Raw genomic sequence first — 21,238 nt, forward strand, 5'->3', positions numbered from 1 at the left:
GAAAAAGAATTAAAAAAATAAAAACTTTGACTTACCTTTTTGCAGGTCTTCATACTTACCGCTGCTGGCAGGGCTACAACGACAGGTTTTACCCTGTCGGTATTTTGGGCGCAGAATACCAGTGCGGAGAGCGCCAAATTTTTGTCGGAAACACTATTCCGGGTCTCGCACTGCGGCGCTCCTCTCCCCAGATGGAAATCACTGCCGCAAAAACGTGCCCGAAGTTCCCGCTGACCAGTTTTTTGCCAAATACAGTGAAATATCTCCAAAAACCCGGTCGCAAAGTCGGTGAATTTCTAGCCCATTGACAACTTGATGTCAGACAGGCAGTCTTAACAGCACAGGATCAGTCATGAGGCCATGGGAAGTTTTGGGGAGGTAGAGCTGGGTGCCACCTGATTACTTATGGAAGCTGACACTACCCCTGCAGGTGATGTCACCAAGTGCAGTATTGAGCAAATCCCTGGGAAACTTCTGAAGTGACAATGGAGGAGTCGGAAGAGAAGCGTTGCTGGGGATGTATTGCTAGCATTTGAGAAGGATGGAAGCTGGAATTGAAAGGATTGAAAAGGAGAGTTTGGGGAGAGATGGGAATAGAGCTGGGATGTGACACCATGTTCCAGGACCATAGAAGAAAGGGAAGTTAGAGATGGAGCAACAATAGGGGAGGATGGGTGAGTAGATCGTTGGCTATTGAGGAAGGAGTGAAAACAGTCCTTGAGAGCCTTTTACATTGTCAGAAAGCCATGGGGGTCACGAGGGGTAGTTAAGTGGGCTGGAGTTGAGTGGGAAGGAGATTAAGGGAGTACAGGTGGGTCTCATGGCTTCACTGGAAGCTCCGTGGTATGCAAAACATGATTTATACACGGGCCAGTTGCAATATTATAGTGCAGCAGATATTTTACTTATTGCAGCATAGATTGTTGCACTTTATTTTGGTTTTTAAGTTTGAAAATCTATCGAAGGGAAGCTAGTGATAAAATGGCATCAGTATATCAATATGCCACTTTTGTATCTGAACTCAAATATACGAAACAAGCGAAACGCTTTAAAATGGGAAGTTAAATGCTAGCTGATCTTAGAAATCCGAGTCTCACCATCAATAACCTTTCTCAAAAAGTAAACAAAGAGTTGTCATTAACTTCAAAATTATTTGGTTTTTGCCTTTTGTTTTCTGAATATTTTTGTTTACATCAATGCAACCAACTTGCAGTGATCATACCCTTTATGTGCCTTGCACTGCCAGTCTCCATAGCTCCTCTTATATGGTCTGCATAATGATGTCATTGCTACTTAATATTTCAACTAAAACAATTGCATAAAATTAAAACAATATTTTTGCTGTTTTACCTAAAGGGAAACCTTTTTTTTTGGTCACCTTACTTAAGGAAGGATATACTAGCTTTGGAGGGGGTACAGAGACGATTCACTCGGCTGATTCTGGAGATGAGGGGGTTACCTTATGATGATAGATTGAGTAGACTGGGTCTTTACTCATTGGAGTTCAGAAGGATGAGGGGTGATCTTATAGAAACATTTAAAATAATGAAAGGGATAGACAAGATAGAGGCAGAGAGGTTGTTTCCACTGGTCGGGGAGACTAGAACTAGGAAGCACAGCCTCAAAATACGGGGGAGCCAATTTAAAACCGAGTTGAGAAGGAATTTCTTCTCCCAGAGGGTTGTGAATCTGTGGAATTCTCTGCCCAGGGAAGCAGTTGAGGCTAGCTCATTGAATGTATTCAAATCACAGATAGATAAATTTTTAACCAATAAGGGAATTAAGGGTTATGGGGAGCAGGCGGGTAAGTGGAGCTGAGTCCACGGCCAGATCAGCCATGATCTTTTTGAATGGCGGAGCAGGCTCGAGGGGCTAGATGGCCTACTCCTGTTCCTAATTCTTATGTTCTTATGTTCTTAAACATTGTGAAATTTCCTTTTTAAACTAAAGCTACAATGAAGGGCTCCCGATGTGTCAGTGGGTGACGTCTCAGATTGAATCCCTGGCTTGTTCTGAGCTAATGATCTCAGCCAGAGCAGTGTTGGGGCATTCTCATTGGCCTCTGTGTCCCTGGGATATTGAAGGGAAATGTGAAACATGATTCCAGCGCCGTTAGAAACTAGACATGTGGGCACCTGGCAAGGACAGGGCTGGACTCAGCTGTGTTGCCGAACAACTTGAGCGCATTTATTCTCTGGGATCACACATTAAGAATAATACCACTGGTGCCAAAGAACAAGCATCTCAGCATAAATTGCTGCCTTAAGGAATGCAGGGGAAAAAAACTGGAAAAGAGGAAAAAAAACACATCAACTTAAAACCCATCTCGGAGATGGTATTCTAAGTTCTAAATAGGGTTGACATGAATATTTAGAGATAGAATAATTTTAATTGCTTGCATAGTTCCATTCATAACAGGTAGGATATTATCGGAACCCACAGCATTCAGACACTTTTGTATAGCTGCTCCAATATGCATTGTCCTTGTCCAGTTAAAAGGTAATTAAACTTTGGATGCCTCGCTTGTTTCTAATACCAGATTCTATTTGCAAGAATGCCTTGGAATTGCCAAACCTAAACAGAGTCTGCTCAGCTCAATTGGTAGCACTCTTGCCCCAACATCAGAAGAGTTGTAGGTTCAAGTCCCATGGCCTTAAGCACACAATCTAAGCTAATGAGTTAAAAGTGCCATCCTTCAGTTAAGATGTTAAACCAAGGCTGTGTCTGCCTTATTTTGGTGGATGTAAATTATCCCAAGGTACAATTCAAAGAAGAGCATTAAGTTCTCCTGGTATTCTGGTTAACATTTTTCCCTCAAATAATATTCCCCAAGAAACAGATTGTCTGGTTATTTATTTGTTGCTAGAGGACCTTACATAACAAGAGTCAAAAGTGATTATTGAATAAGGCACTATTTGAATGTAACTTCCTTCTTCTCTTAACCCAACATTTAATTTTTTTAGCATTATCTGACCAAAAATCTTGTTTGTCACCCTCTAGCAATTTTTCTTTCAGTCACGTCAATTTCTTGCCAAATTGAGTTAACTTGCTATGTCAGATAATTCCCAATTCTTTTTCTGCATTACAGGCAAAGATAATACATTTGAAAATGATTACTTCTGTCCAACCAGATACATTGGCCGGAATTGTCCTTATCTTGGCGAATCGGGTGCGTGCGGGTCACGTGTCAGGTCAGGTTGTTCTTATCATCCCGCTCCTCAGAGTGACTTTCAGTTAAAGACACGAATTAAGGCAGGCCTGCGCGTTACCCAGCCCTTCAGATGGTAAGGGTCTAAGGAAGTCATGGATGACTAATTTCCAGCGGGTATATTTAATGTAACCATGGCCACATCGCATTTAAAGGTTCATCTAGAGATGTGCAGGGAGGATATATCGCGATCTGGTTATTGCTCAGAGTTGCAAAGATGGCTTAACAAAGACAGAGAGCTGCACCCAGGTTTTCAGATGACTCCCTACATATTTTTGTGGAGGGAGTCAGAGCACGGAGGGAGGTCCTCTTCCCTGCTGATGGGCAGAAGAGACCTCCCCAGGAGACAAAAAGAGCCTGGCTCCAAATTGCAGAGGAAGTGAACAGCAAGGATGTGGTGAGGCAGTCCTGGATGCAGTGCCGGAAGCGTTTCAATGTTCTAATGAGATCAGGAAAGGGGAGTGCAAAACCACACTCAACTTCATCCTGCTGTGCTTGTCACCACATCCCCATCACTCTGCATGCCCAAGCCTACTCCTGTACATCATTACATCATTACTGACACCAATAGAACTTGCACGTCCACCCATCCCTTTTTCTCTATTTACATACTCACATCCCCATCTACCTAACCACACCTCACACTCACCCTCATCCTACTGAAATCATACCAACTAACATCACACAAGGAGGATATTTTATTGGCACTTTGGCATTGGCACCACACTCCCTCATAGTCACCCTGTACAGATGTAACTTGGTGCGTAACTTGGAGGAAACTTCCAGATGATGGTGTTCCCATGCGCCTGCTGCCCTTGTCATTCTAGGTGGCTGTGAGTTTGGGAGGTGCTGCCGAAGAAGCCTTGGCGAGTTGCTGCAGTGCATCTTGTAGATGGTACACACTGCAGCCACGGTATGCCAGTGGTGGAGGGAGTGAATGTTTAAGGTGGTGGATGGGGTGCCAATCAAGCGGATTGCTTTGTCCTGGATGGTGTCAAGCTTCTTGAGTGTTGTGAGGGCTGCACTCATCCAGGCAAGTGGAGAGTATTCCATCACACTCCTGACTTGTGCCTTGTAGATGGTGGAAAGGTTTTGGGGAATCAGGTGGTGAGACACTCGCTGCAGAATATCCAGCCTCTGACCGGCTCTTGTTGCCACAGTTAAGTTTCTGGTCAATGGTGACCCCTAGGATATTGATGGTGTGGGAATTGATGATGGTAATGCCGTTGAATGTCAAGGGGTGGTGGTTAGAGTCTCGCTTGTTGGAGATAGTCATTGCCTGGCACTTGTGTGGCGCAAATTTTACTTGCCATTTATCAGCCCAAGTTTGAATGTCATCCAGGTCTTATTGCATTGCATTCATTATCTGAGGAGTTGAAAATGGCACTGAACATTGTGGAGTCATCAGCGAACATCCCCATTTCTGACCTTATGATGGAGGGAAGGGCATTGATGAAGCAGCTGAAGATGGTTGGGCCTAGGACACTGCCCTGAGGAAACACTGCATCGAAGTCCTGGGGCTGTGATGATTGGCCTCCAACAACCACAACCATCATCCTTTGCGCTAGGTATGACCCCAGCCAGTGGAGAGTTTTCCCCCTGATTCCCATTGACCAGTTTTATTAGGGATCCTTGATGCCACATTCGGTAAAAGGCTGACTTGATGTCGAGGGCAGTCACTCTCACCTCACCTCTGGAATTCAGCTCTTTTGTCCATGATTGGACCAAGGCTGTAATGAGGTCTGGAGGCGAGTGGTCCTGGCGGAACCCAAACTGGGCATCGGTGAGCAGGTCTGGTTCCAGTAAGCTGCAAATGTCTGCAATGACCTGGCGCGATAGCCTGAGCCTCCTTTGGCACTGCTGCTCAGTCATGTTTGGGAAGCTTATCCTATGCCTGTATATCCTGTGGTGGGGATATTGCCTCTGGCGCTGATGCCTTCTGCCTTGTGGAGCATCAGGTCATTGAGGACAAGGTTCTTGGTGCTGTTAGTGCTGCTGCTGCTGCTGCTGGTGTTGGGGTTCTTCCTGGTCCGATGCTGAGGACCAAGGTGACACAGCATAATTGGCACCTATGCTGATATAATAGACGGCAGGTCAAGTAGAGATCAGAGGCACAATCTGTCAATGTTGTGATAGTTAATGGCAATGAGGTAAGAGTGGCTTCCGAAGTTGCAGAAAAGACTTGCCAAGTCCAAACACCTAAATCTGTGCTCAAAATGCACTGAGCAAGAGCCTTTCCAATAGACAAGTAATGAGGTGTCATGTGGGAGGATTTATTGGGATTTCCATGCTCTGCATTAATGACCTTGATCAATGGACGCTGAACTTCCGCCTCAGGTTGACAGACGTGGTTCCTGAGCTGCGTGATTCCCGTGCTCATCCAGTGAAATTCAAAAGGTCTGGTTAAGTGTCTGACAATAAGGTTTTAATTCGGTCAGCCGCCACTGCTGTTTGGGTCTGTGCTGCGCTTTCAAACATGCCTAAGTTAAAGGCACGAGGAGGCGGGATGATGGCAGATTCCCGACATGCTCCCACTTTCAGCGACTTTTACTGCCGACCCACCTCCAAACCCCCCAGTGGGAAAATTCCAGCCATTATTATTAACCAACCGTTCTATGCCAAATTGTTCGTTGTCCAATTTCTAAATGAGTTCCTATTACTCAGTCATTGCCATAAAATCATATCAACATTTCCAAATTAATTAATTAGATTAAAGAAATGCAACTAATGTATTTTGCAGAAAATTAGTCTTGTGGTGCCTTCTAAGTTGTCAAAGTGACTTCATGGCTTTTCCAACAGTGTAAGCAGACGTCAATGGTACAAAGCAGACAGCGTTATCAGATCCGATCTGTGCTGCAGCATCATAACTTAGTGACTTGGCTAATGCCTGAGAAAACTCAGCACATTTCTAAGCAAGGACTTAAAACACAGAGGCACAGAGGTATGACGTATATATAATAACCTATAACCTTTACCCTCATCCAAACAACATTTGCAGCAATGAAGTTTTTCTTTCCCCTGTGACAGAAAAGTTGATTACTGCATCGCTATACTATTTGCACACTATATTTGTAATCTTGAAAATTTACAAGACTAAGTTTTTCAATGCTATTACAACTTTAAAATAGCAACAGAAATTTGGTTCCTGTTGACAATTTGTATGCTGCACTTCAATATTTAAAAAAAATTTGAAATCAGTTTTCTTTCCCCTCCCCCCTCTGTTGTGAATCTAGTCACTTCTTCTCCGGTTCCATGAGTGTTGAAAACCCAGACCGTGAGTAAGAGCAAGCTGTTTGAGCATGGGGGACATCATAGCTATACCCAGTCCTGTCTCATTCCACACCCACAAGCAAAGTTTTTAACACTGGATAGTGATCAGGGGATTGGAGCTCGAGCTGATTTTCCTCTCACTAGCCCAGGGAAATTATTTTTTTTAGTGTTGATCATGCAGAGCTGTTCAATAAAACATACTGGCCTAGAAACTGGTGCAGCACAGTGCACGCGCGCAATTAGACCAGTGCACGGTGCACACGACCAATGAGGCCAGTGAGAAGACTACATAAAAAATCGACCAGCCGGCCTCATTAGGATAGGACTGATGAGCTACTGGCGCTATTCGCTGCTGCTGAGCGCCTGAAGAAACAGATTTCAGCAGGCACGGAGCACACTGTGGTCGTTCGCAGTTCACTTTTGTCTGAAATAGGTGTTGGACCCCTGCTCTGCATATGGAATGGGCCGAATGCCAGTTTCAGGTGGCTACCCACACCAGAGCCCCAACAACTTCTGACATGGAATGAGCGCACACACCAACTCTCCCCCCCCACCCCACCCCAACATATTTGACCCTTAGGCGTCTGTTTTACACCTGTAAAACAGGCACAGTGCGATCCAATTTCTAGGCCAATATTTTTAAACTTCTTAACTATTTATAAACTTCTCATATCGTTACCAAATTTGATACTTTTTGATTTATTTTGATCCCTTTCTAAAACACAAGACAGAAAAATAGTTGTTTTATTGCATCATATTGGGTTACTCTGAATAGGTGTCATCTTTGAAGTGTATTGCTAGATTGAAAATGACAGCTGCACCTTTTTTCAAAAATATGACAGCTGTATAGACGTTGGCGTTCAGAATCAAGTGGAAACAATAAAGGCCTTGAAACAACATTGATTGCTTATGATGCACTCTTGTTTGCTGGAAATGATTGGAAGAAACTGTGTTATTCAGCCATGTTTCATTGGGGTAAGAATTTATTGCAATTTTTTATTAGTCACTGTATAGTAAATATTTCCTAAATTATATCTGAAAGCTTCAGACCAACAAAATTGATGACAGCAATAGAAAATTCAAGCATATACACAGAAGATAATGAAACAGGATGAACATTATGTGTGGAATGTTAGTGAATATTCAAATTTATTTCAATTAAAAAATATATGTGTCACAGAACGTTTTTAAGAAGTTCTAGCATTTTAATGTGTGTGTTAAATTCAAAGAGCTGCCAAACATAGATATAAATAAAACCAACAAGGTAATTGTATTTTAATTGAGTGGCTTGGCCCTTCCATTGGACATAATGAGGAAATACTTTTCACTTACTTGAAGTATTAATTATTTCATGTTGCAATTTATATGATGACCCTATAGGGGAGAGTGATGCAACAGGTGCCATTGCAGGCTCTCTATATGGAATTCTTTATGGATTTGACAATGTTCCTACAAGCCTTTACCAGAACCTGGAGTTCAGAGGCCATCTAGAACAGCTGGGGAGACAGCTATACCATGTTGCTAGTGCAGACAGGTAAGTCAAACTAACATGGAGGTCATTCCAAGTCTAGAGTTACAATCTAATAATAACATTTTAGCTGCACAAATATTCCAAAAGTTGGAAACTAGTTTTCAGCAGTTTTAACAGGTAACCTTACTAGCCTGCCTTCATGTGGAGTACCTTATGTATGCTAGTCATATATAGTTAAGTGGTTTCCAAACACTTTGGCCAGGAGTTTGCTCACCTCAGCGGGTCCAGTGCGGGCAATGTCGATGGCGAGTTGTGGCCGCGCTGCTGGCACCATCCTGCTGCCTAAAATGAACTTGCGTTGATAGGGCTTGTTAAGCCTACCCAGCGCATTTCCTGGTCCAATTAGAGGAAGCGGGTCTGGTAACGTCATTCATCATCAACTTTCTTTTGGCATTTGTGCTGTCAGTGTTCTACAGCATTGAAGTGCTGCAAAAACTGACAAGCACTGCACAGAGGTGCAGGGCTACACCCAGGTTCTCCCATGACTCCCTCTATATGGTTATGGAGGGAGCCACAGCAGGTAGGGAGGCTCTCTTTCTTTCCCATGGGTGGAAGAGACCTCCCCAGGAGACAAACACAGCCTGGTTGCACATTGCAGAGGAGGGCACAAACAGGGATGTCGTTAGGAAGACCTGGGTGCAGTAGCACAAGTCTTTTAATGATGTAATTAGATCACAAAACATTAGTTCAAACCCTCACTCACCTTCATCCTCCTGTGCCTCTCATCACATCACTCTACCTTCCCTACCCTACTCCTGCACATCCTTACTCACACCAACTTACCTTGCACCTCCACCCATCCCGTTCTATCTATATTATCATATCCCCATCTCACTAGCAACCACTTACACTCATCTTAGTGGAATCATACCAGCTAACACTTGGGTGTTTTATCCAATGTTCATGTGAAGTTTATTTAACATTTATTTTCAACATTTCCCATTCTTGGACAGATTTGTGTGCCTTAGTGAGTTGCAGTGAATGGTGAGACATAACGGTACCCACCGCAATGGTGATGAGTGTGAATGGAATGACTTGGGCATTGTAGGGATGCTTTATGGTGGTGGTGTGGGGTAGTGTCAACCTGGCGCATCATGTGGTAGTGAAGGTGCACAGCGTCAAGTGAAGTAAATCTGACCATGGTGAGGCGATCCCTGGCCTCCTGGGCAGCAATGTGCTCAGGTGCTGATGCCTTCTGTCCTGTGCAGTATCAGGTGATTGCGGAGAAGGTTGGTATTGTTGTTGGTGCTGCTGGTGTGCCTGGTGCCACTGGCGTTGAGGCTGGTGGGATTCTGAGGTGAGACAGTATAAAGGGCACCCATATTAATGGAATAGATGGCAGCTGAAGTAGAGATAACAGAAGCATTCCGTCAATGAGAGAGTTCTTCCAATGAGGTGAGAGTGGATGGAGATTGGAAAGTGGAAAGCTTGCAGAATCTGTGCTGGAAATGGATTGAGAAACAGCTTGTGGCTCAGGAAAGTGATGATCTGTCAGGTGGGAACTTTTTTGTACATTTGAAACGGTCAAGTAATCAGCTGGAGCAATGGCCATTCAACTCCTGCCTCAGGTCCATAGAGGTGGTCCCCGAGCAGCGTGGACTCTGTCAGTGAGCAGTTATAGCTAAAAAGTAAGGTTAAAAGCATTATTAAGGGTCTGTCAACAACTAAATAATTGGGTTAATTGGGTCTCTTGCCTCTGCGGATCAGATCGGAGATCACGCACACGTCATTGGGAAAGGTGTGTTGTGGCGGCTTGACAGCGGGGTCCCAACCCGCTGTCAAAAAAAAAAATCACATTTCTCACCCGACCTACCACCAATCCTGCCCGCTGACCCCCCGGAAAATTCCAGCCACTGTTGTGAGCCCCATGCAAATATTTACATATTCCTAAGGATGCCCAAACTATACATCCAAAAATGGGCAACAACTACCTGAAGGAAAATAGAATACAGAAAATGTTTATAATTATACAACAGGGATAACACACTAGTAAGTCAACATATACAGACATCTAACAACCCTGTAGAACCCTAGGGTTCTCTTGCTGACACGAGGTCAAAATGCTACTTACTTTACTGATACTGAAAGATACAGTACTCATGGTATTTTCAGTACTGTTTACTTACCATTTTACAAACTTGCTTAAGATCCAAATAACTTTGCATCCCCCACCAAAAAACTTTAATTGCAGTTATTTGCAGAATAAACTATTTTTTTCCTCTACTTCCTAAGCTGGAATTCGCATAGTTTCCTAAAATGCAATTTTTCTTCTGGTTATTTGATCCTCATTGATACTTTTTATTCGTTCACATTTATCAGTCAATTGATAATTGGTTGTTAACTTCAACAACATGCATTTATACAGCAGCTTTAATGCAGAACAACATTCCAATACACTTTGCAGAGGAGGAGAATGCAGGGATGCCAACCCTTACTGAAGAACGAAGAGAGATGATTGAAAGCTTTGTTAAAAGCCGAAATTGCCCCTAGCCCGAAACAGGGCGCACACGCCCCTTTTCTATGGTTTTTACCGCCACGGTGGTTGAGGTCGCTTTGAGCGAAATTCCGCTTTGTTTTTTTTTCATTTGGATCTGGAAGTCACACTTAATGGGGCTGGATATGTAGTGGTGACAACACTAGAGGGGCGGAAGTTGGGGGCAGTGCGGGATGGCCGCTGCGATGACGTCACCAGGGCGCCGCGTCACCACGGCTCTCCCCTTTGCGTGATCTTTAAACTTCAGTCCACTGGGCCGCCGGGGAGGGCATTGGCCAGGCCAGCGGCCTGGCACACAAGAGGGGGTGCCAGGCTGCCTGTTGGCGGCCTGGCCGAACCCAGGGCATAATTGTCGGGCCAACATGGCACATGGCCAACAAAAACAAACATGGCGGCAGCGGCAGTGCGTCCTCCCCTTTAAGGGGAGCCACACCATTACAGAAGGCCTCAGCCTCACTGGACCGCCACAAAAAGGCTTGTTTTGGCACCGCTGGGCGGCCCGAAGATTTTCATGGCGGAATTCAGCCATCGGGGGGTGGGGGGGGGGGGGTAGATTGGCGATGTGCACTGTGATGACGCACTAAGCACGGATCAGCGGTAGCAGAGCGGTGAGGGGGAGCGGGTCACTGCCGGGATAACATAGAAGCGGAATTTTGATAATGGCAGCCATTACACGAAAAGTCGGCGGCCATTACACCCTGCAGTGTGGCCGCCGCTTTCCAGTGTTAAGAGGCCTGAGGAAAGGGGCAATTTCGGCCGCATAGGCTTTTAAAGGTAAACAAAAGTAGCTAGGTAGAGGTATGTAGGGAGGGAATTTTAGAGAGTACGACCAAGACAAATGAAAGCTCTGTTAGCAATAGTGGAGGGAGGGAGGAGGGAGATATAGGAATCCAGAATAACAGGACTGGTGAGTATGGAAGGGAATTAAAGCTGGAGAAGGTTGCATAAGGTATGGTGGGGCAAGCCTATGAAGGGGTTTGTAGAGAAAGCCAAGGATTTTAAATTTGATTCATTGGGTGACAGGAAGCCAGTGCAGGCCAGTGAGGATAATGCGATGGATGAACAGATCTTACTATCAGGCAGGATTCAGTTTTTAATTATTTGAAGATTATAGAGGTTTAATGTCAGGAGACTAGCTTGGAGGGCATTGGAAAAATGGAGCCGAGAGGCGACAAGAGCATGGATAAAGGTTTCAACTGCTATAGTTGGAAGGCAGGGTGAAGGCATGCAATGTTGCAGAGGTAAACTCTTGAATCCCATTCCTCGGTTGAACAGAACATAAGAACATAAGAACTAGGAGCAGGAGTAGGCCATTTGGCCCCTCGAGCCTGCTCCACCATTTAATAAGATAATGGTTGATTTGATCATGGACTCAGCTCCACTTCCCTGCCCTCTCCCCATAACCCTTTACTCCCCTATTGCGCAAAAAATCTGGCTATCTCTGTTGTCATGTATCCTACATGGTTACTGCTTGTATTATTACAAGGTGTGCCACCAGGGGGCACCTCAGTGGGAGACTTGCAGGTTACCTGTACAGGTGTGCCAGGCCTGGTATAAAAGGCAGGCTACCAGGTGTGATCCTCACTCTGGAGTTATCAATAAAGGACCAAGGTCACTAAGTTCAAGTACAACACATTGCCTCGTGGAGTCATTATCAGAGCATCTAAAGACATAACATCCGCCTTAAATATATTCAATGATCCAGTCTCCACAGCTCTCTGGAGCAGAGAATTCCATAGACCTACAACCCTCAGAGAAGAAATTCCTCCTCATCTCAGTTTTAAATGAGCGGCCCCTTATTCTGAGACTATGTCTCCTAGTTTTAGTTTCCCCTATGAGTGGAAATATCCTCTCTACATCCACTTTTCCACTTTGTCGACCCCCTCATTATCTTATATGTTTTGACAAGATCACCTCTCATTCTTCTGAACTCCAACCTGCTCAACCTATCTTCATAAGTCAATCCCTTCATCTCCGGAATCAACCTAGTGAAACTTCTCTGAACAGCCTCCTTAAATACAGAGACCAAAACTGTCCGTAGTACTCTAGGTGTGGCCTCACCAATACCCTGTGCAGTTGTAGCAAGACTTCTCTGCTTTTATACTCTATCCCCCTTGCAAAAACGGGCAACATTCCATTTGCCTTTCTGATTACTTGCTGTACCTGCATACTCACTTTTTGTGTTTTATGCACAAGGACCCCCAGGTCCCTCTGTACTGCAGCACTTTGCAATTTTTCTCCATTTAAATTATAATTTGCTTTTCTATTTTTTCTGTCAAAGTGGATAATCTCACATTTTCCCACGTCATACTCCATCTGCCAAATTTATGCCCACTCCCTTAGCCTGTCTATACCCCTTTACAGATTTATTATGTCCTTCTCACAATTTGCTTTCCCACCGATCTTTGCATCATCAGCAAACTTGACTACATTACACTCGGTCCCTTCATCCAAGTCATTAATATAGATTGTAAATAGTTGAGGACCCAGCACCGATTCCTGCGACACCCCACTAATTACTGTTTGCCAACTGGAAAATGACCCATTTATCCTGACTCTCTGTTTTCTGTTAGTTAGCCAATCCTCTATCTATGCTAATATATTAACCCCAACCTTGTGAACTTTTATCTTGTGCAGTAACCTTTTATGTGGCACCTTATCGAATGTCTTCTGGAAATCCAAATACACCACATCCACCGGTTCCCCTTTATCCATCCTGCTTGTTACATTCTCAAAGCAATCCCGGCAAATTTGTCAAACATAATTTCCCTTTCATAAAACCATGCTGACTCTGCTTGATTGAATTATGCTTTTCCAAATGTCCTGCTACTGCTTCCTTAATAATGGACTCCAACATTTTCCCAGGGACAGATGTTAGGCGAACTGGTCTATAGTTTCCTGCTTTTTGTTTGCCTCCTTTTTTTAAATAGGGGTGTTACATTTGTGGTTGTGTACAGCTTGGTAAGCCTCAGTGAACAGCCAGGGTAGGGAATGGAATTGGCACCAAGCTTGCAGAGTTTTCTCAAAGGGGCTAAAAACAATGGCCTCAGTCTTCCCGATTTCACTGGGGAATATTTTGGCATATCCACTTGTCAGACAGGAAGTCTGCCAGCACCAAGGTGATCAAGGGTTTGAGGGAAGTGGTGAAGAAATACTGTTGGGCATCTCGGCATGCATATGGAAACTGATGCCCTCTGACCCTTTCCCATCTGTGGTTCACATCACTGAGGGAAGCAGGTAGATGAGGAATAGGAGGAAGCCAGCTTTGAAACCTTGGTGAACTGTAAAGGTAAGTTTACAGATGGCAGAAGACATTGCTGAAGAAATGCTGGATGTGTTCACTTAAAAGGCAAGTGGATATTTGAGGCACTCACAACGTTTTCCCTCGGTATGTGCAATACTTTGAGGTACAATGTCTGAGAGACCACATTTTAAAGTGTGATGCTGTGGACATATGCTAAATGGAAGACTTTTAATTATATAAACTTACATAAAGTATCGAACTCTTATTATAATTCCAAACTTTGTTATTATTTTGGTGCAGATCTTTGTGTCTCAGTGCAGATCATACTAATGGAAATGAGTCTATAGATGTGCGTCAGATAGCCAGGATGTTTGTGAACAAGCGCACAACAGACGAAATCAACAATCTGATCAATTACATAGCTCAGCTGGAAAAGGTAAAGAATACAAGCACCAAAAAGTCTGTGTGCTTAACAAATGTGTTTGCTGCACCACAAGCCGGCACGAAAGCAAAAACATCTAAAACTGAAGGAAAGCCTAGGCCCACTAAATTTCAGCTCCTACAGTCAAGGTTTACAAAGATCGGTCTTCGAAATAAACTTGAGAAACTGGAACTTCCTGAGCCGAAGAGAAAAACAGTTTTAGAACAATCCAACATCGCTGCAGATTCTCAGAGCATTGCAGCCAATCTTCCCACAGTGGACAAAAGAGACACCAACTTTACTGAAATGCATAGTCCTACTGACTTGATAGTTGAACAAAAATGTGAACCTACAGATAGTAAAAAGGAAGATGGTGTTCTTGAAAAACCAATTGCTAAAAACAATACCACAGCTCCATGTCACGCTACTCCACAAGCTCACAGCATTGCTCCCAAATTTCCCACAGTAGACAGTAGACACATCAACTTTTCCAAAGTGCATAAAATTACTGATTTGGTAGTTCAACAAAAATGTGAGCCTGCAGTTGGTAAAAAGGAAGATGCTACTCTTAAATCATCATGTACTGAAAATGGTACTGCAGCTTTTTGTCCAAACACGCTACAACCCATGGGAAAGCAAACATTTCGTACAGATAAACCGAATGATACATATTCAGAGACTGACAGTGAAACTGATGTGCACATTCAACTGGATTCTCAGATTAACAAAGAAATTATTTTAAATGAACCAATTGTGCAAATGCTCACTGAAGTGTTATATCCAGCTACACAATTCCAAGCAAATGATCAGACTAAAAATAGATTCATAAAATCAACCAGGATCAGTAATGATATTGATGAAAATGGTGTACAAAATGTAAATTTTGCTGAAAATATAAACCAGAAATTTCCTTTACAAGAAACAGTTACAAACTCTTCATTAAATATTTCAGAAATAAGTCCTTCTGATGTAACCAATATTCATGAAAACAGCTTCCAGGTACCCAAGTATGATGAAGGCCCAGGAGACACCAGTAAGCCTATTATTGACATTCCCCATATTATGACTAATGCTGGACTGCACTGTTCATTACAAAGCATTGAAGACTATTTTTTAATGAAAAATAACGCAGAAGAAAATCCAACACAAACAGTGAAGGAAAATACAGAGGAAACAACAATATCACTAACCGCAAGCCCAGATTTACTCTCCGACCCATGCAAGACGCAAACGTTAAAAGATATTCCACAAACATCTGAACCTGCTCTCACTAATGAAATTCTAACTTTGCAAAACAATGAACCACATGAAATAAAACAAAATGTTGAGCAGAATAACTACACCCTCAATCAGTCCAATGACTTGGTTATTGCAGTTGTACAGCACAGTGCCGTGCCAAAAGAACAACCTCTGCAAATACGAAAGGAAAATGTGGAAAAAACCGTTTCACAAACAAAAAGCCTCGAACCATTCATCAACTTGTGCAAAAAGCAAACTTTAAAAGAAATTGGACAAAATTCAGAGCCAGCTACGTCTCCTAAAATCCTAATGCTGCTACACAATGAAATACAGGAAATGAAAGAAGAGGATTCTCAAAATAAATACAATCTAAATTATACTGGAGAATTAGGCAACACTGCTATACAGCATACAGTTGTACTACAGGAACAACCTCTACAAATACAGCAGGGAAATACAGAGAAAACAGCTGATTCACAAACCCGAAGTTCACAGTCATTCACTGACTCACAGGAAAAGCAGAAGTTGAAGAGAAGTCCTCAAAAATCAGAGCCTGCTATCGCTACTAAAATTCATATGCTCCCAGAGAGTGAATCAAAAGAAAAGAAACAGGATGATAATCAGCTCAAATATATCCTCACAGTTGTGCAAGAGGAACAGCCTCTCGAAACACTAATGGAAAAAACAGAGGCAACAACAATTTCACAAACTAGAAGCCCTGAGTCATTCACTGACTCATGTGAAAAACAAAAGCTAAAAGAAATTCCACAAAAATTACAGTCTGTTATCACTAATAAAATTCTGACACTTCCAGACAATGAATTGCAAGAAATAAAACAAGGTGATTATCAACACAAAGACATGTTCAATCAACCTAAGGATTTGGTTAACGAAGCTAAACAACATGGAGCAGTGGAAGAACCTCCTTCTGCTGTTGATCAAGATACCAAAGCTGAGAGTGCTGCCTCAGCACAGAACAATTGTGCAGGCAACACAGCTTTTATCACAAGTAAACCATGGAAATACAAAGCATATAGTTACGCTGACCCTTCGGTGGTTTCAAAATCTAACCGTAGAGTATTGATGAGGGCCACTGATGTCATACAGTTTTCTTCACCACAAACAAGCTTTGATTTCCCCTAAAAATGGGCAGACCACCAAAGTGCAATGTAATTTCTGGAATGTGAAGGCCAGTTAATATCCTAGTGAAGTGTGATACCAGGAAAAACTGAGTCTTTGGACTTCATCTTAGATTTTCAACAGTACTAAAATTGTATTTATGCAACATTATTTGGTTGTTTTAAATTGTGTTTTATGAGTCACAGCTGGATCCCAAAGGTTTCATTCCAGTAATCGTTAAAAGAGTATTATTTTCATAAGAAAACATTTACCAATGCCTTTTCAATAGGGCAGGTATGATGCAATGTCACAAATCACCCGGAGATAGATTGGTCAGTCATTCGCAGATCACATTAAGATGGAAATGATGCATGATCCGGTTCCTTCTACTCCTTGTACAATCAGAGATTTGCCAAATTATTTTCCATGAAGTTGATTTCCCTTTAAGACAATCATTTTGGTGCCGTAACCTTAATGCTAAATCAATCAGCTTTAAAAAATAATTTTAAAAAGTAATGCAACTAAAGTCTTTCCTCCTCTCAAATGTGATTTGCAGGCACTGATAATCAAATAATTCCTGCTATTGCTTGTGCTGTCAGCATCCATAGCTTCTTAGCTTAGACGAGGAAAATAATAATTGATTAACAGAAGTAACATAATATCATTAACATATTCATAGGATACTGCAGAGGAAAGTGGCATAAAGCATATAAAAATATAAATCCATAAACTCTTAGCATTGCACTAATAAGGAATATAATTATTAGCATACTAGTGGCCCACACATTTAGAAAAGTGATTTTTTTTTAAGCAATAATATGCAATAATTATCATTTATTTGTACTGTTCATCAGTCACAAGTTATTCCATACTTAAATGCTGGTGCAGTTAAATCCAGAGTATATGCAGCCAGGTTCAAGTTTCTGATTAAAATTGTTAATAATGTCCCTATTTCCATAATATATAAAGTCATAAAGTAAAGGATAAAAATAGCGTAAATTACCATACCATACAATCATACTACACAGAAACTAAAATCAAATCAACTTCATTGCATTCATAAAGCTCATAAATTCAAATACAAATTAGTAATAGCAGAACTAAGTACATGCAAAAATATGCACCAATGCATAATAATGTATCTTTACTCTCCCACCCTGCCAGAGAGTTCTTCCCTTTAAGGGGCACAGACTTGAATACATCTTGTACACAACTGGTTTAGCCATCTTGGCTAAAACAACATCTTGCTGGACCCTCTACCAAAACCACCCATTACTCTAGGATTATCCTGGAAAGCAAGAAAACCCCCAGCTTTTTTCTCTACTACCAATTGTCTCCTTAACTCCCTCTCCCCCTACCCTCACCTCTAACAATGGTGACGAGCAAATGGATGTTGTTACTAAGATTGAGAACATCTGTTGAGCTGGTCCTGTTGCATTCTCCCCCTTCCTTTGCCGACCAAGCCAAACTTCCCCCAAGGATCCTTCCTTCGGTAGCACTGAATGTGTGTCTTTCCATAGCTTTCCAATCTACCCTCATCCTCTCCAAGCTCAACTTGTTCCTCTCTTGATCCCATTCCCACTAAACTGCTGACCATCTAGCTGTCTTTCCTGGCCCCCATGACAGCTGACATTGTAAATATTTCTCTCTCCTCAGGTACTGCAAACTACTGCCACCATCTCCAACCTCCCTTTCCTTTCCAAAGTCCTTGAACGTGATATCGCCTCCCAAATCTGTGCCCATCTTTCCCGTCATTTTGTTTGAATCTCTCCAATCAGGTTTTTGCCCCTCCACAGTGCTCAAACAGCCCTAATCGAAGAATCATTTTGCACTATTTCTCCTTCGCCTCTCTGCAATCTTCAGCATGGTTGACCATACCATCCTTGCCTCCATTGTCCAGCTGAATGGAACTGCCCTTGATTAGTTCCACTCTTGCCTATTCAATTGTAGCTACATCATCTCCAGCAATGACTTCTTTTACCATCCCTTGCTGTTACCTTGAGTGCACCAAGGATTTCTTCTTGGTTCCCCCACTCTTCCTCATCTAAATGGCTTCCCATGTACATGGACAACACCCAGCTCATTCTCCCCCCATCTCTCTCAACCCCCCCCCCCCCATCTCCATCACACTGCCTCTGTGTTGTTAGCCTCCTTGTCAGACATCCAGTCCTGGATGAGCCACAATTTCCTCCAGTTAAACATAGGGAAATCCAGTCTTTGGTCACCACCACAAACTCTGTACCTTTGCCACTGATTCCATTCCCCCTTAACCGCTGTCTCACGTTGAAACAGACTGCTTGCAACCTCAAAGTCCTGACACTGAGCTGAGCTTTTGACTTCATATCCCTTCCCTCCATCGTGACCGCCTACTTCCATCTCCGTAACATTACCCGTCTCCGCCCCTGCCTTAACCCATCTGCTACTAAAATCTTCATCCATGCCATCGTCACCTCTAAACTCAACTATTCCAATGCCTGCTTTCAATCCTCCACCATCCATAAATTGGAGCTCATCCAAAACTCTGCTACTTGTATTCCAACCAACACAGAGCCCCACTCACCCATGTGCATACTAACCTACATTGAACGCCCCCACACCCCCGCCCGCTCCTGTTTAAAATTCTTAGCATGTTCAAATCTCAATCTCTAACCTCCTGCATCCCTAAAACCCTCCAAGAACTCTGCATTCCATCAACTTCTCGCCACATGTATCCACCACTCACTTCGTCCTACCATCAGCATCCGTGCTTACAGCTGTCCAGGTGTTAAACTCTGCAATTCCCACCCAAAATTTCGCCACTTCTCTCTCATCCTTTAAGCCTACCTCATTGACCAAGCTTCTTGTCACCCCTCCGAATATCTCCTCCGTTGTCTCGGTGTCAATTTTTATCCAACAGTGCTTCTGTGAAGCATCTTGGCATGTTTTTTCTACATTAAAAGCGCTATTATAAATGTATCGAGTTGCATAGGTACTTCATTGATGATTTTTTTCATAAATTACCTTGCATTAGCTGGAAGCAATTTAAAAACACAAGTTCCTGAAATAAAATCATGAATGTAACCAGCTAGGAATGTTGCATGAACAGGCTGCACCTATAATGCTTTTCTTGTAGCAATGGCAATATTACAGCTAGAAAAAGAACTGTGTAAAAATGTTACTTTGTTTATTTCACATTTCATCTAACTTTGTAGTGATATCAGTATTTGGAAGACTTTTTGAAATGTTTTTAAAATTGCGATTAATTAAGAGGGTGTTTTAGGTTTTGGTATTGTAAAAATGAACAGGTATTCCTTACCTTTGCAAAGGCTGATTAAGAACAAATAAATAGAAAAACTGCAATGGATTGAATTGTAAAATAAAAGTTCTAAATGGGTCACGCTTGAAATAAATAACCTGTTCTCTTCAAAAGCGTTGATCAACCCAGTGTATTTCTACTGTTTTCCATGTTTTTAATTTCTGATTGAACTTATACATTTTATTTTCTATTGTAAGATTTGCAATGATTTCCCTGTAGAAAAGAGCAATTTGTGTCAGTACTCATTTATTTTTTGCAATTTTTATTCCCCCCGCCCCTTGATGCTTCATGCAATTCCTTTTATGAAACCTCCAAAGTTATTTATATACTAGTCTAGTTAGTATTACAGTTTTCATTGCTCCTCCTTGCCTCATTACCAAAGTGCATTTTGCAAAAAATGCAGGCCTGACCTAAGAGAATGTCATGGGGGGGGGCAAAATTGGTGACACAGTGGGTTAGACACTAAGTTTTCACATCTGTGTACAAAAGCAACTCAGACTGATGAATTAAAAATAGTTTCTCTGTGCTTGCTGTAAATTCCTGCCTTTTGGCAGTCTCAATCAATCTCATAGATGGATGGCCCGGTGCAACAGAGTACAGAGGGAGCCGAATTCTGTAACTAACTGCTATACTTGATATGGGAATGCCTAATGCTGATAGTGGATGCCTAAAATGGAATGTGGGACTAACACTCTCATGTTGATCTTTAAATACTTGAGGTTGGCATCAACAAAAGCCACTAAAAAAAAACTCCAAATGTGCCTGTACTATTTATACTGCCATGATTCAATCATCAAATTATGTAGTGATTATATGGTTATGAAGGTGTAAGTGCACTATAGAAAATGCACTGCTACTGAATATTAAAGAAAGTGAAATCGAGCCAAAAAACATGAGTCTTCATGCAAATATTACTCTAGAACCTGTGGAGAAACTAAAATGCTGAAGTGCCTGTTTTTGTCACTGGATGAAAAACATTTATTTCAATAGCTCACAGATTGGTTCCAACACAAAACCTCGACTGAAGACAAACTGGCAACTTCTTTCAAATGCTGGTATACAATGCTGACAAGATTGAGTTTATTACATGCTTCCTTCAGAAATGTTGTATGTCTCAATCTTGGAGAAAGATGATTATGAGAATGATTGTGTTTAAAATTACTTTATAAGTATCCAGTAAGGCCATAATTGCTTCTTCACAATTAGGATCCAAATTGTGGTAGACTTTGCTCCATGTATTTCTCTATAACAAATTTTATCACATTGATATTTTCTGGGCACACAGAAATTGGTTTAGCTAAGACTTAGTCAGCGCACCATTCTGGTCCAGTATATCTGGTTAGCTCATGCTTCATTTGTAAGAATCTGAAGGTAGCATTGGAATTTAGGTTGACGAGTGGCAAAGGATTTGATGAAT

At 42.3% G+C, this 21,238-nt stretch overlaps 1 protein-coding gene across 3 annotated transcripts in view; it reads left to right on the plus strand.

The window, feature by feature from the left end:
- The window catches only part of LOC139265888 (uncharacterized), a 45,033-nt gene extending 24,076 nt beyond the window's left edge, over positions 1 to 20,957 (plus strand). For all 3 annotated transcript variants that reach the window (XM_070883428.1, XM_070883429.1, XM_070883430.1), the window contains 3 exons: positions 7,321 to 7,453; positions 7,859 to 8,012; positions 14,048 to 20,957. In XM_070883428.1, the coding sequence (XP_070739529.1) occupies positions 7,321 to 7,453; positions 7,859 to 8,012; positions 14,048 to 16,550 (2,790 nt within the window). In that variant the 3' untranslated portion in view covers positions 16,551 to 20,957. The remainder of the gene's footprint in view (positions 1 to 7,320; positions 7,454 to 7,858; positions 8,013 to 14,047) is intronic.
- Positions 20,958 to 21,238: the final 281 nt, after the last annotated feature.

This window comes from Pristiophorus japonicus, chromosome 6, assembly GCF_044704955.1.
Source record: "Pristiophorus japonicus isolate sPriJap1 chromosome 6, sPriJap1.hap1, whole genome shotgun sequence".
Lineage (NCBI taxonomy): Eukaryota > Metazoa > Chordata > Chondrichthyes > Pristiophoridae > Pristiophorus > Pristiophorus japonicus.